This window comes from Physeter macrocephalus, chromosome 15 (assembly GCF_002837175.3).
Source record: "Physeter macrocephalus isolate SW-GA chromosome 15, ASM283717v5, whole genome shotgun sequence".
NCBI classification, from domain to species: Eukaryota; Metazoa; Chordata; class Mammalia; order Artiodactyla; family Physeteridae; genus Physeter; species Physeter macrocephalus.
Window position 1 is genome coordinate 76,489,552 of NC_041228.1, and position 16,384 is coordinate 76,505,935.

The 16,384-nt window shown below is 42.1% G+C and overlaps 1 protein-coding gene across 3 annotated transcripts in view; it reads left to right on the forward strand.

Moving 5' to 3' along the window:
• Positions 1–15,605, forward strand: part of PLAG1 (PLAG1 zinc finger) — a 47,593-nt gene extending 31,988 nt beyond the window's left edge. Inside the window, exons 2-4 of one of the 3 annotated variants that reach the window (XM_024127070.3) lie at positions 8,935–9,033; positions 11,576–11,934; positions 12,459–15,605. In XM_024127070.3, coding sequence (XP_023982838.1) covers positions 11,693–11,934; positions 12,459–13,716 — 1,500 coding nt within the window. In that variant the 5' untranslated portion in view covers positions 8,935–9,033; positions 11,576–11,692 and the 3' untranslated portion in view covers positions 13,717–15,605. Of the gene's footprint in view, positions 1–8,934; positions 9,034–10,491; positions 10,676–11,575; positions 11,935–12,458 lie in introns of those variants that run through there. The other 2 variants (XM_007117376.4, XM_007117377.4) reach the window with 2 other exon arrangements.
• Positions 15,606–16,384: the final 779 nt, after the last annotated feature.

The following is a 16,384-nucleotide window of genomic DNA, read 5'->3' on the forward strand; positions in this document are numbered from 1 at the left end:
TATTTTATTTGCTTCACATATGTTCCTAACAGAATTTGAGACAGAGTTTCCAATAAAGTATAAAGATGTGAATAAGTGATAATGAATTCAAAATACCAATTTGGTTCATATGCCATTAACCAAGCTGGGTCTGACTTTTGGAATTTCAAACTAACTCTTCTTTTCTTTTTAGGTTGCCTCTTGGTGCTGCCTTGACCGTATTTGGCACCCAGAATGCTTCATTCTGTGATGGTCTATTAATAAGGTTGCCTTGCTAGAGTTTGGAGCAGGGCCCCAGGTAGGTGGCTTTTATCATTATATGGCATGGCTTTCAAAGTGATCGCTTATTCCAGCTTCTAAATAACATAAGATGTGACATTAAAAGCTTTGAAAAGCCTGCCACATAATAAGCATGCCACTTACTATTTTAAGGTCCATCAAAATGTATCATGTTCAACAGGACTTCGTTAATAGTTACAGTCTAATGGAAGGATTGGAATCCTGGCAACGGGCAGTTTTTCCTTACCTTGTGCACAAAACGCAGAGCTGCTGTAAAAGCTTATTTGTCCATGGTCCCCAAATCACCCGCAGATAAACTCTTATTAAACTCTTCCCTCTCCGAGTCTCGCCCAGCGTGATAGATTATCCCGTGGTACCACCGTATCTCGTTCTGTCCACTGGGGAGGGTCTGGTTAACTCTGGGCAGGCGGGGAGGGGAGCCCGTTCCGCTGGCTGGGGTGCGGCAGATGCTAGAAGGAGGACCTCAGTGGGACAGCAGCAGTTTGCTGGCCTTGTCGGAAAGAGGACAACTCAGGCTTCTAGATTTCCCAGCCTGCGAGGTGCAGCTTGGTGGCACAGATCAAGGTGTAGCGATACTTGGAAATGCAGGCACACATGGATTTGGTACCAGGTAAGTTTGTCAGTGAGACCTCAAATACAGGATGGAGGTTTAGGAACCTGGGCCCGGGCCAGAGGACGGGCTCGAGGCCCTGCACTCCACCGACGGCAGGCGGGCAGCACCCCAGGGAAGGAGGATGCAGCCGGGGCTGAGAGCCAGGCAGGGTCTCACAGTGCAGTTCTGATCGGATAAAAGGCCCATAAACTGAGCTGGTTGAAATTCTCTAATCTCAGCACACTGTGAAGAGTGAGCGTGAAAATCAAGTCAGAATAAACTTTTAGTTGTTCGTGTGTTGTAAGTATTTTTTAATTATATATGAAGATGTTAATGGTGTTTTAGTGTCACGGGTTATGGATGTTTTTCTTTTTCTATTTCATTGTAGTTTTTACCCTCTCTTGTAATGAAGCTGTTTTTGAGCAGTTAGAAAAAGAAAAAATGTTTTCATTACTTTTACTTAGCCACCTCTGTTTATGCAGAGTCTCTCCTTTTTCATTTCTCTTGTATCTGTAACTAGTCAAAAATTTTCTCTGCCATTTTCAGTTTTCATCCCTCCATTTAATACCACAGGAAGAACATCCTCTTTAAAGATTTTGAACTTTTACTGTGTTCCTTTTTCTTTCCCAGAAAACCATTCATTTCCCAACAATAAATCATAACGAGTACAGGTCCCATGTGCTCGCCGAGCTATGGAGCAGAACATTTGAGAGCACAAACGATCTGAAAATCCAGGCCGACTGAGTGCCGCCCAGGGGGTGCCTCCCCGCCCGTCGGGTCCCCCGCGGGCCTGTGAGTGGACATGCCCACATCTCCCTAGCTTTAGACACCCACGGCCTCCCAGGGGCTGCAATGCTCCCTTAGGTTTCCACCCCTGTGCCAGCACTAACGACTTCATCCTATAGGGTGTGTCTTCTCAGCTTGCTTTTAAACTCATTTGAGGTTTCCGGAACCCCCAAACATGTTTACCTGCTTGCTTTGATTCCTGAAATTCCTTACAGGGATTATAGTGTGTTCCACAAATATTCATCCAGTGTCACCACAGGCCAGGGCACCATGCCAGGGATGTGGGGTGACTGACGGTCTGCCTGCAGATGAACTTACAGTCCCGGGGGAGAGACAGGTAATTTCAACATGAGTTTTACAATCCGTGTTAGAGGTAAAAAGCTCAGAGAGGTAGAGTTCTGAAAAACTTCATTCTGAAAAAAGTTCATCCTCACTCAAGTAAAATCGGTCAAGGAATATAATTCTCGGTTCTCTTCTACTTGTGACAGCTGGGGGGAGGGCACAGGCCCCCTGACTTGACAGTCTTGCCCAGAGCGGGTCCCATTCACCTTCAACTCTGTGGGAATCAGTAGAAGTGGTCTTGCCCCGGACAGTCACACGGGTGCAGCTCGGGGGGGACAGGGTGATGGCACACGTAGAGCCTCCCCTGGGTGTGGGTTCCTCTGTCCTTACGTCGTCTGGTGCTCCTGAAGATTTCACACACGCACACACCTCACAACAGTTACGCCTTGTCTCGTGTACCCCCGCACAGGCCTACGTTTAAAGTGCGCTTGACCTTGAGATGGCTTGAAACTAGTTCTTTGCATGAGCTTTTGTACCTAGGTGAAACTTTCTTGCCTCGCCCCTCTTGTTTTATGGTGCGCTACCTCTGCCTCCTGTTAGATGTACAGGTAGAGACAGACTGAGTGTGTATGCTTGGGAAGGTCAAGCTTGAAGCCTGGGAGATGCTATATCTGTGATTTTAATAGCATTGGGCAGTTAGCCATTTATGAACAGGCACACCCTCCAAATGTTTGGGGTCCTTCAGTGTGAACTTTTTTGTTTGTTTGTTTGTTTGTTTGTTTTTGCGGTACGCGGGCCTCTCACCGTTGTGGCCCCTCCCGTTGCGGAGCGCAGGCTCCGGACGCGCAGGCGCAGCGGCCACGGCTCACGGGCCCGCCCGCGCCGCGGCACTGGCCCCTCCCGTTGCGGAGCGCAGGCTCCGGACGCGCAGGCGCAGCGGCCACGGCTCACGGGCCCAGCCGCTCCGCGGCACGTGGGATCCTCCCGGACCGGGGCGCGAACCCGCGTCCCCTGCATCGGCAGGCGGACTCTCAACCACGGCGCCACCAGGGAAGCCCCAGTGCGAACATTTTTATAGTTGGTGCCAAGCGTTTTTCTTAAAGCCCCAGGAATTTAAGGGGTCAGTGGTAAGAAAAACATAAAAACAACTCATCATAATTTGGGACACATGCAGTTTTCAGATTAGCTGAACTGCAAGCTGCCTACTTTACAATCCTAGCCTGAGCACCAGTATTTTGGAAACGCTTTATGCAAAAAAAAAAAAAAAAAAAAAAAAAAAAAAAGAGGAAAACCTCTAAAAATAGTTAACGTGTGATTAAGCAATCTTACTTTGTATTCAGATGTAACTGCGATTCTCTGTGCTCTCTCTGTCTCTGTCTCTCTCTCTCTGGCATCATTTCTTTTGCACCATTCTGCTCTCATTTCCTGTTTGCAAATACTAATTACCCACGTGAAGAGAATGAAAATACCCTGGTATACCACCACCCATCTGTAGTTTTCAGGGTTTTTTATTTTGAAATGAATATACAACCATAGGAGGAAAAATCTCCCACAAAGGAGTTAAAAGGAAATGCCTAACTTCTAAGTTAGGGATCCTTAAAAGAGCTTTTAAAAGAGAAGAAAAACTTTATAGCCTAACATGACATTTTTGCTCCATAAGATAATTAACCAAGGAAAACATTTCTGAACTGAAAGATAAAATGTGTCTCTTGAATGGTCTGTCTTCATCAGATCGTCTCTTCGTTTTTCTGGGGACGCTAGAAAATGAAATAAACAACCACACCCAGGCTCCAGGTGGCCCCCAAAGGAACTTCGTTGTCGTGCAGCTAAGAGAACTAACGTTGGAATTTGTTGATTCCACTTTGGAATTCGTTGATTTTTTCCTCTTGGTTCCTAAAAGCAAATAGGTCTGCTACTCCTTTCACATCTCTGTTGGCTTTCAGTATTTGTGTATTAAATATAAGCCTTTCTAAATATTGTAAGGCTAAATTGCATGGTAAGTTTCCAAAGTGTTGTCCTAGAACTGCATTTTAATGAATTGCTCAAAGTTGAAAATATCACATACAGTGATTCTAAAAAGGCATCCTTATCGTTGATTACTCTCAGTTAACGATATCTACCGTAGGAAGATAAGTTCTGTCATTTTGGGTATTCCGGGTATGAGTCATTTGGGTACCTGCTTACAACTTGGATGGCTCAGGTCAGGTGCAGCCCCGCTCTTTGCCACGTCTCCTGCTTCTGGGCGGGCGCCCTGCTCCTTGCTGTCCTCTTGCGGCATCAGCGGCCTCTCTAACCACCTAACCATCCAGCCATCCTTCCTGCTCTATGCCAGGCATGGACGCAGGCTCCAGGCATGTTTGCACTTTAGAAATTTTTGTTAGGAATGGATGTGGACCAAACTGATAGTATACACTTGTACTAATTGATTCCTTAGCAGTAAGGTCAATCAGAGGATGCTTGTCTTCTGAAACAAAACGAGTATTTTAGACAGCTTTTACTCTGCAGTTACTATTGTTTTAATCTAAGGCCTTACAAATAGCTGTTAGGTTTAAGGAGTCCCTTTCTAGTGACTTACTCAGTGTGTTGGACCAAATTGTATCCACAGTGTTATTTTTTTACTTGAACTCAGATACATGTATTCTGTCCTGTGTCGACTGTGGGGGTTGAGCCTATAGTTCACTTCCTTGCTGGAAAGCACTTGTCCTGCTTTAATTATTTTCATTCACTCAACAAAAATTCTACTTCCTTTTATGGGAAACAACAGCGAATGAAACTAACAGCTCCTGCCCCAGTGCTGCCCGCAGTCTACTTTTAATGCTGTCTTAGATTTTTATACTTGCAAGATATGTTTTTTCCTTTTATTAATAAGTGATTTTACAGACCTACAAACATTGAATGCTGGAAAAATTTCCACATTATCATACAGGATCAAAGAAGTGTTCTAAGTGTGCTCTTGCCCTTCAGAATTGACTTCAATTATGTTATCGTGTTAATAATTTCTTTCGCATTATCCAAAGCTTTCTTGTATTTTATACACGTAAATTAAAGTATTAACTACTGGTAAATTTCCTTTTGCAACCCACCTATTTACTCTATATGAAAAACATGTTTTAAGCAAATGTTGACGTTTTCTGAATTGTTTACTAATGGTGTCTTATGATTAGCATGAAGGAGAATAAAGCTTTGATTATGATGGCACTTGCCCTTAATTTGAAAAGTATATGCTTGAGTTTTAACTTAAATATGAAAGAATTATTGATGCAGGTAAGTGTTGTAAAACTTCACAGCTCTCAGAGAAATGACTTTTAGAACTGTGAAATTTTAAGTACAGAAACAGTTTTAATTCAGGCCTGTTCTGTTGCCAGCATCCTCAGAGAAATTCGTTTTAGTAGACCCTCTGATGTATGATTCATTTTGCTTGTTATTTTTTTGTGTGAGTCACCGTTTGGGAATGTAAAACACGGAGATGATAAACCTGTGTGTGTGCGCGCACACACACTGTATCCCCTTTAATTATTGTTTTTGTGTATGCAAAGTTGCCCTAGGAAAAAAAACGTCTGTTCTGGTACCAGCAAAAACTGGGCAGGTATTCTGAAGTGTTACTTCATCCTAGGGCAATTTGAAATGGGTATATGTATATTTTCTATGTTGCTTCATGATTCTTTAGATCGAGACAAGGAACTTTAATTATTTGAAAAAGCATAGTAACCAATCTTTGATATGTAAAAAAGAAAAACTGGAGTACAAATTTTGTTGCAGACTTTTCAGAATAGTAGTCACAATGCTTTTTAAAAGTTTTTCTTAAAAAGCTACAGACAGTAAATGCTGGAGAAGGTGTTGAGAAAAGGGAAACCTCTTGCACTGTTGGTGGGAATGTACATTGATACAGCCACTATAGAGAACAGTATGGAGGCTCCTTAAAAAACTAAAAATAGAACTACCATACAACCCAGCAATGCCACTACTGGACATGTACCCTGAGAAAACCCTAATTCAAAAAGAGTCATGTACCACGGTGTTCACTGCAGCTCTATTTACAGTAGCCAGGACATGGAAGCAACCTAAGTGTCCATCGACAGATGAATGGATAAAGAAGATGTGGCACATATACACAATGGAATATCACTCAGCCATAAAAAGAAACGAAATTGAGTTATTTGCAGTGAGGTGGATGGACCTAGGGTCTGTCATACAGAGTGAAGTAAGTCAGAAAGAGAAAAACAAATACCGTATGCTAACACATATATATGGAATCTAAGAAAAGAAGAAATGGTTCTGAAGAACCTAGGGGCAGGACAGGAATAAAGACGCAGACATAGAGAATGGACTTGAGGACACGGGGAGGGGGAAGGGTAAGCTGGGACGAAGTGAGAGAGTGGCACGGACACATATACGCTACCAAATGGAAAACAGATAGCTAGTGGGAAGCAGCCGCATAGCACAGGGAGATCAGCTCGGTGCTTTGTGACCACCTAGAGGGGTGGGACAGGGAGGGTGGGAGGGAGACGCAAGAGGGAGAGGATATGGGGATATACTTATACGTATAACTGATTCACTTTGTTATACAGCAAAAACTAACACAACAGTGTAAAGCAATTATACTCCAATAAAGATGTTAAAAATTAATTAAAGAGAAGTTTTTCTTAACAGTATAAAAGAGAATACACAGGTAATGTTTTAGTTGACATTTTAGTTAGGATTCCATGAATGGAAACTGTGTATTTATGTTTATTATACCAAGCCAAATAATAATGAACTCTAAACAGCTTCTGGTTTCCTTTGTTTGGGGAAATAGTTAGCCACTCATAAGAACTCAAAATAATTAGGCTGAATGTAGGGAAATTAACCGTGACTTTGGATTATGTTTTGTGATAAAATGAATGAAAATGATATCTATTTATTATTTTATTTCAAGCTGTAAAATACGTAACTGGGGTAATTTGTAGACTATTGTAACATTTCAAATCGAGAGACATACAGTTTTAAACTGTACTGAAACATTTTGACTCTAAAGGATTTTTATTACAAACGCCATTGAACAGTAAGCGTAAATAAAATTTTTATGGATGTATTTGAGATGCAATAAAATTTATATTGGTCAGGGGAAAAAAAGAAAAAAATATGTAAGTTTATTGTTCACTAGTCAACTTTGGTTTTAGATTTTTTTCTACCCAAATCTCTATCCACTAAGACAGATATACTAGTTGTTCTTTTAACTGCTATTTAAAGTTTACCAACTGTCTTTATTTAAAAGAAGCTTTTTAAATCTTACATGTGTTTCTGTTTGGGGATCGTATTGGCAGCTCTGATAGAGAAATAGGTACTGTCACCTGTTCTTGCCTTTTAAGTGCAATGACAGGATTTATCCACTCTCAAATTGGTTTGCCAATCAGCCCTTCTCCTAGAATGGCAGTAGAATAAGAGTGACGTAGGGCACTAGCCCCTTCTTGACCACATATACGCTGTCGAGATGTTCAGCTTCTCTGGGCCTCTCGCCTTAAAATGGATATGGTGATAAAAGCATCCACCGCTCAGGTCCATTGAATTCCAGGGAGGTAACAGAGATGAAAACACCCTCCACTTGTAAGGTATTTACATTATCAAAGTAACATAATGTGCAAAATAGGCTTTCGTATTCTTAGTCAGCCTACCCAAAACTTAGTATGTGCCCTGGGCAAGTAAGTATTTACAAAGTTAATTTTATTATTTTGCAATTTTGATGTGCAGAATTCAGTTCTTCCGTTTATGCATGTCCTGTGCTTTACAAAAAAATGGAGCTTTGGCTTTAACTTTCTAAACATCCTTTATCAGTCTAAATTTTTATTTTTCTTGTCTTTTAAACTATGAGAATAATGCTGCTTTCAAATATACCCTTAGTATTTTTGTAATGATGCTCGAATGCCCTCTATTAAATATTTTATTTTACACATCGTCAAATTCTTAAAGTATGTGAAAATTTGATTTCAGGGGAAATTAATTAGATTTGTGTTTAGAATGTTAAGTGAAATTATTTTCATTTAACCTGTCATTGGTGAATCTTACTCTGACTATTTGATTTGTATTATCCCTCTCAAGCTGTCATAATCATGATTTCTGAATGGTCATCTCTAAACTATTCAGGGTTTACTACCCTGTACTCTCTATAAGAGATAATTCTGTTTTTTTCTGCTTTTTGACCATTATTCTTTTCACATTTACTTGTACAGTGAGAATTATTAGCAGATTTTTTTCTATGCACGTTCTTAGTCTACTGAGGATCATGCTACTAATAGCATTTTTGAAGATATTTTAAGATTTTTCAACAACGATCTCTTAAAACCAAATGATGCTTTCCTCCTGACACCCCTTCTCCTGTAGCAAACCTATATTTAACTTCCCTTGCATGCTTTTGAAATCTAAGGAGCACAGAGTTATTGCTACATTTCAGCAGCGCTTGCAGCATTCTGAGAAATAAATTGGCGGGTATCGCAGGTAACACAAGGGTAGCCCAGAGAAGCCCACGTTGCACAGTCGTGTGCCGGGTGAGCCTGGGAGGTGCTGTCCTCGGGAGCCTGCTGGGCTGCGGTCAGGCTACAGGTGTGCTCTCCCCGAGAGAGGGCTGAGCTTGTCTCTTCCCGAATATTATTTAGCGTAATGAGAACCTGATCCGTTTGGTTTACAAATAGTAACCCTAATATCCATTTCTCTCAGTAGGCGAGTTAGGTTTAAAAAATTAAATTGAATTTGGGAAAGAAGTGGGGAGTCATTCAGCATCACCAAATGCCACTTATCTAGGTAATACTGTTTTACTTTTTGTTTCTGCCTTAATTTGGTCATGTAAATGTGCTTTGAACTAATAAAGATTTGCAATTGGTGAAAATTAATGCATGACTCTTCGGCAGAGTACGGAATGAAAGCATGTGTCATGAAATTGCCATTCTTTGATCCTGTATTTTCCACCACTTGCGGACTGGTTCCGTTTAGAGTGTAGTCCATTCTTATTTTTTGTTTCATAGATTGGCCAAAATGGGAAGGACTGGATTCCGCTCTCTTCCACGAAGAGTCAGTGGAACTGGCTAAGATCAAGGTCTGACGCTTTTTCCATCTGTCATCAGGTATGCATTGAACAGAGATCACTCTAGTTTTATGCACGTATCTTTAAAGTATTTGATTGCTATGAGTATTATGAATTTGGATTTTTATTCAATGTTGAGCTCGCAACTTTACGTTTATCCTGTAGTTTTTAAATGCACCTATAAGTAATTTGAGTTTTGTAATATATTGAGATAAAAGATATTGTTAGCCATGAAAAAATTTCAGCTGGTCTTAGAAAAGTGTAATATTTGAAATCTGCAATTCTTCATTGCTCAGTCTGTACATCCAAAGATAACAGAATTCATTTGTTACTCCATATTGAGTATCACCAACTTTCATGTGATCAAATGTTTGTTGTTTCATGGTGCACTTTTAGTACATTCTTTTCAATAACTTAGAAGTTGTTATTTTTCTCAACTGGAATTCTCTGCCCGATTATGGTTGGGCCACGTAACACAATAATGGCACAATATGACCAGTCTTTGAAATATTTTCAGATATTAGCTATCTACAGGGATTCAGATACTTCGCATTCCGTGTTGATTTTACAGTTGAAAAATTTATCAGCCTGTTTCCCACAGTGTTCTAAACAGGTGCACAAAAGCATCATGTCAGGAAATAGGAGAGTCAAAATTATTCTTTTTTCCTGCTTTGGCAGAATGCTTTATACCAATTTACAGTGTCATTACTGGTTACGGCAGAATAGCTGCTTAGATGTTTCTGAGAGAGGCAGAGAAGCTGTCTCTTGAATGAAAATATAACAGGAAAAGAACAAGTCCTTGAGATGCAGAAAAATCTAAAACCAGAGGGAACATGCTGTGTTAGCAGTAGTAACGTCAGTTGCATTAAATGTGTTAATGTCAGTTTTAAACTGCAAAGGAGACTTAGGCAATTTGAGCAGCATGAAGGAAGGCCTTGCCTGTATCTACCTACTGAAGAAGAAAGGCTGTGTGAACCAGACACTAATTAATTTACCCATATGCTGTACACTTTAATCAAATGAGTGGATAATTGCTATCTTTTGCCTGTTTAACGATAGCCTCCACATTAAAATGCAATAGGATCTGTTATAATGTACACTTAATTTTACAAAAATGTAGGTTACATTTGGAGCTCCTGCAAAAGGATAACTGGAATCTGCAAAGGTCAGATCATCCATCTAGCTCGCGAGGGCAAGTGTCAGTCTGATGCCAAAACACAAGTGAAACAAAGAGACTGGTTTTCATTGTTTTCTGAATATTAATAGGATGAGAAATCCAATTGATCAGTAGTTGACGACAGTCATTTAGCCGCAGGCCAATTTTCAATTTAAAATCAGATCTTTTTCAAAGAGGTTGCTGGTATGATTTCTGTGTCTCTTAAAAATAAATACCTTGCTAAAAACTAGCATTCATGAACCTTGAGGAATCATTTAACTTGTTTATATCAATTGGATCTTCGGGCAGTTGGTTTCTTCCTCTGAGAAGTACGGTTGATAATATTTCCTATCTCTTGTCCACAGATTTTCAAAGGTTTCAGTCAATTTGTTTTTGTTTAGGTAGACCTACTCTTTGCCATACAATATATACATTTCCTTCTTTCTCACAGCACCGATAATGAATTGAAACTCTGACACACCTTTTACAACCTGACACACCTCTGCACTGAGGCATCCCTGCACAGGTACTGTGCTCTAAGCCGCAAGGCCCACTGGTGTGCTCACACTCACACGGGTCACAGGCGTGTCAGAGACTGGTCCCCTAGCTCTGGCTCTTCCACTCACCCCGGGTGCCCAATGAACAGCATCATTTTCTGTGATGTGAAAAACGGTGGGGAAGATTACTTCAGCCAAATCATTGCTTCCACCCTCCACCCAAGAGACAGGGAGCCACGATCCTCATCTAACGTAACACAGAAGGTTTTGCCGTTGCAAGAATGCATGCTTGTTACGAAGACAAGTCATTTCTGCTCTTGACTCAGAAATCCCTCTGTGTGTGATGACACTGGTATAAAGAATCAATTTTCAATTTGGGCGATGCGTTCAACTCTTTCAGGCCTCTGGTGTCTGTGCCTTGAGTACTCCTTCCCTGGACTAAGTGGTTCACAAGGTGCCTGAAAGAGTTCTCGGCTGCTAATCTGTATTTTCCTATAACACAGAGCGTGACTAGACCTGGCTTGCACAAATTATTGCACAGATGATTTTTAGACATTAAAATATCTGCGGAAACATTTTTATGTTCTTAGCGAGATTTATGTTCTCTAGTCCCTTGTAAAAAGTGAAGCTTTAATGATGCCACTTCTAGTATCATGTCTTGATGCTTCCTGAGAGTTCCCGACTGCTTTCCCTGAGTACGACGTTTGTCAGGTGGGATTGCAGGGGATCTGTGAACTGTTCATTCTGAGCAATGCGTTAATATGTGTTTTGACAAATATAAAGAAGCCTACAGATATTACATTAGACCAGCTGAATCCATTTTATGGTTTCTTTTTTTTTTTTTTAATTCAAAAGCATCACATAGCAAATAAAACTTTTAAAAATTAAATCTAGTTACAAACTAGTTGTTTCTTATTTTTTTTTTCCAGTCCCTTTTTGCTTTCTTTTACGACCACATGAAACTTGAGAAGCCACCTAAAGCTAAATCATTTAGTGGAGTTGGGCAGTTCCCAAGTGTCCAACAAGAAGGCCTGGTTTAGGCTGCGATGGCCACTGTCATTCCTGGTGATTTGTCAGAAGTAAGAGATACCCAGAAAGTCCCTTCAGGGAAACGTAAGCGTGGTGAAACCAAACCAAGAAAAAACTTTCCTTGCCAACTGTGTGACAAGGCCTTTAACAGTGTTGAGAAATTAAAGGTCCACTCCTACTCTCACACAGGAGAGAGGCCCTACAAGTGCATACAACAAGACTGCACGAAAGCCTTTGTTTCTAAGTACAAATTACAAAGGTATTAAACTCTATTTGTCTTTCAGATTCTATTTTCTATTATGTTGGCCATTTGAAGCCACTGTAAACGTATATATTTGTATCCACATCTTTCCGCTGATTTGCAGAGAGAAATGTTAAGTAGATTAGACGTTGGCTAGTTTTAGCATTCTAAGTCACAGACTTTTATGTGTTAGTGTTTTTGGATTTTTTTTCTTTTAATGCAATGCTTAATGAGAGTAGAATTTCCGTTTGTACAAAAAGAAATTGCAAGAAAAGGGTGTGGACATTAACGTGAGTATATTCAGCCTTGCTCGTTAACGTTTGTAATCGCTAAAAACCAGTGGAAACTAAAGTGGCGACTTAGATGGCTCCAGCTCTGCAGTGGTTAGGTGTGGTAACTACCCTCGGAGCAGATGCATATTAAGTTAAAAGAGTGTCCGAGCCGAGGGAAGTTCTGTGTTAGCCTAGCAGCTTAGCTTCCGTTTGAACAGTGAGGTCGGGCGGTTCTTGTCGTGATGCTGACAGAATATGTCTGTGTTCAAGGCACATGGCCACGCACTCTCCCGAGAAAACCCACAAGTGTAACTACTGTGAGAAAATGTTTCACCGGAAGGACCACCTGAAGAATCACCTGCACACACACGACCCCAACAAAGAGACGTTCACGTGCGAAGAGTGCGGCAAGAACTACAACACCAAGCTCGGGTTCAAGCGGCACCTGGCCTTGCACGCGGCCACGAGCGGCGACCTCACCTGCAAGGTCTGCCTGCAGACGTTCGAGAGCACGGGCGTGCTGCTGGAGCACCTGAAGTCGCACGCGGGCAAGTCGTCGGGGGGCGTGAAGGAGAAGAAGCACCCGTGCGAGCACTGCGAGCGCCGCTTCTACACGCGCAAGGACGTGCGCAGACACATGGTGGTGCACACGGGGAGGAAGGACTTCCTCTGCCAGTACTGCGCGCAGAGGTTCGGGCGCAAGGACCACCTGACGCGGCACATGAAGAAGAGCCACAGCCAGGAGCTGCGCAAGGTCAAGACGGAGCCCGTGGACTTCCTGGACCCCTTTACCTGCAACGTCTCCGTGCCCATCAAGGACGAGCTCCTCCCGGTGATGTCCTTGCCTTCCAGCGAGCTGCTGTCGAAGCCGTTCCCAAACACGCTGCAGCTGAACCTCTACAACACTCCGTTCCAGTCCATGCAGAGCTCGGGATCCGCCCACCAGATGATCACAACTCTGCCTTTGGGCATGACGTGCCCGATAGACATGGATGCCGTCCACCCCTCTCACCACCTTTCTTTCAAATACCCGTTCAGTTCTACCTCATACGCGATTTCCATCCCCGAAAAGGAACAGCCGCTGAAGGGGGAGATCGAGAGCTACCTGATGGAACTGCAAGGCAGCGCGCCCCCCTCCTCCCAGGACTCTCAAGCGTCGTCGTCCAAACTGGCGTTGGAGCCGCAGATCGGGTCGCTGGATGACGGCACAGGGGACCTCTCCCTGTCAAAAAGCTCGATTTCTATCAGCGAGCCCCTGAACACGGCAGCGTTGGACTTCTCTCAGCTGTTTAATTTCATACCGTTAAGCGGGCCCCCCTATAACCCCATATCGGTGGGGAGCCTGGGGGTGGGCCCTCCTCAGGAGGAGGTACATTCTTCCGCGGCGCAGCCCCCGCCCCAAGCCCAGGATCTTCCGGACCCCGCCAGCTCCGTAGGCCTGGGCTCTCTGCACTCGCTGTCGGCAGCCTTCACCAGTAGTTTAAGCACAAGCACAACGCTGCCACGCTTCCACCAAGCTTTCCAGTAGGCTCCACCGCGCGGACCCGTGACAGGAGTGTGTGTGGGGCCCTGCCTGCCTTAGGCGACCATTTTTATTGTAGTGCCTACTTTCAGACAGTGTAAGACTTTCTGCTTCTGTAGAGTACCAGTTTTCGTTAAGCCAGTATAAAAGAGAAACTAGCCTTTTAAATGAGCTTTGGAACCATTCGTGTTCAGTTACGTTTACCTGGGTATTCTGTCCTGACTCACTGCCAACTGTCACACTTTAAGATGATTTCTCGCACAGGAAAGCCGTTGTTAGTGGTAAAGTCTTACCAACCCCGTGTTCCAATTACTGTTAGATCTTAAATTTTTCTTTTTTTGTCCGATAACAATGGCTCTACCTTTTGACGTTTGGCTCATTAAACCGTTTTGCAGGAGAGTTGAATTTTCTAAAATGTATATGAATGACCTGAGCGTTGTAAAACTTTTACTAGCCTCTAAATGGATTAATAATCAAAAGCTTCAAAGGAATTAAGAATCCAGTCCGGGGACATGACATATGTTTCCTAGCTAGACCATCATTTCAGGTCAGTATATTCTGAAGACTTGCTGTCGTCTGGCTCAAACGTTTGCCGTCTTTATTATGCACTTAGAAGAAAAAAAAAAAAAAAAAAAAAACCGAAACACGAAGCACCAGTATCTGCAGCAAAAAGAGACCCCTAGTAAGGTGACACGGCGTTCCACGTTACTTAAGAGTTGGCCTTAATTAGTACACAGGATGTGTGCCACGTTTTATACTTGTTGCTCTCTTTCCGTTCGATTCATACTAATAGTGTATGGCATCAGAGTCTTCAGGCAGTCTCTGCATGGATCCCTTTCGTCTTTTCCAGCTTACATGGCCAGAGGGCAGGTCAGGCATAGCCAGCAGTTTTCCTCGGATCGTCAGTGCACAGCCGGCCCAGAGTCCAGAGCCGTTGGGGAGCGCAGGTGTGTTTATCCCGGCAGGGGACGGGGGGGAGGTGTCTCCGCTTCTAGGGTGAGAGACCCTAGGCAGGGGGACGGATGTGAGACCTGCAGCTCTGCCTGGGAACTTGTCTGCGGATCGCGTCCCCCTGTCGCCAGGGTGGAAGCGAGATCCCTTAGGAGTCAAGTCAAAGCACATGGCTTATGTCACTTCTTGCTAAATTTGAGGCAGTTCGCGGTCCCTGAGCACCGAAAACAGAAAGCAAAACAACAGCCCTGCTCCCGTGGCATCTTTCTGATTCAGTGTTAATTCATCTTTCCTTGCTATTCGTGGACGGAGACTTTAAAGTTAAATGCATTCGAAAACTATTTGAGGAATGACCACAGAGTCTTAAGCGACTAAAAATATATACAGTAAAACCCCACTTTTACACGTCTCTGGGAAACGGGAGGAACGTTGCAAATGAGTTGAATTTGTAGAGGGAGGGAGGAAGGTAGAGCAAAACAAGCACTCTCTTAGTGATTGTGAGAAGAACAATCGAGAACATTGTGTTCAGCGAATACAACAGTTACTATGGGCTTTCTTCATGTTAGGCAACCAGCATATGTTCTCAAAGGTCGAATTATTATTCTGTTTTTCTAATAATCAGTTGGGGCATCAACCTAAGAAACATATCTAGTAAGCACTTGTTAACACCTTATTTGGGGACCCTGTCTGCTGGGGTGGGGTATGAGGAGGGAGGGTTTATAGAAGAGTATATATCTCTTTAAAAAAAGAGAGAGAAAAATATTTCTGAGCACTCATCTGCCCTATGCGGAAGCTTCTTTTCCCTTTTATAGGGCCAATTATCACTGCAGATTTCGATGTTTACCAAGAATTCCTAAAAATGAGTGCAGATTACTGAATAGAATACATTATTTAAAATATTGGGGAGTAGTATAATTTGTGGAGAAATGTAAATTGTAATAATGTAAATGGGGGTTTCACTATATATATTATATATATGTACACACACATCGCACTTCATAGAATCAAAGTTGCTCTCTTAAGGAGCTTGGGCTCCTGATATTTTATCATGCTCCTATTTTTTTTTTTTTTTTTTTAAATCCTAGGAGCAGTAGTTTTTATACGTATGTATTTAAATTTTATTATTAAAAGTTACATTTTATTAAAAAAAAGTGTGTTCCAAAGGCATTAAAATTATATATGTTAATAAGGAAATACGTTTTTAAATTTTTCAAACTGCTCCTAAGCTTTTGATTAGGAGAATATTTGCTCTGAAAGTAGGCGTTGAGCTCTGCTTTATTCCCGCCTCCTTTAGTTTCTATGAAACAGATTGCTTACTTAAATCACTAGTTGAATGGTTAGTGTTCAATATTGCTTTAATCACCATTGAAAAAAAAAAAAACAACAAGGAAAAAGAAATCTGGTGACAGAGCACAGATAAATAGAAAACCTATTTTTAAATAGAAATCACAAATACAAGTGTGGAAGCACTACTTTATTTTGTCTAAAATTTGCTTAAAGAGGAGTCAGAATAACGAACTGAGACGTTGGCCTTAGTAGGCTGTATTTCACTGCTAATTACAAAAAAATTAAAAAGGGAGTACCAGGATTTATTAAATAAAGCATTTTGGAAATGGGGAATGGCGCCACGTAGGTATATGTATTTTTAGCCTAATTCTCGCCCTGCGTGGAATTCAAATACGTGGAGGCATATCTTCCAGGGCACCAGTGCTAAAATTGTGGA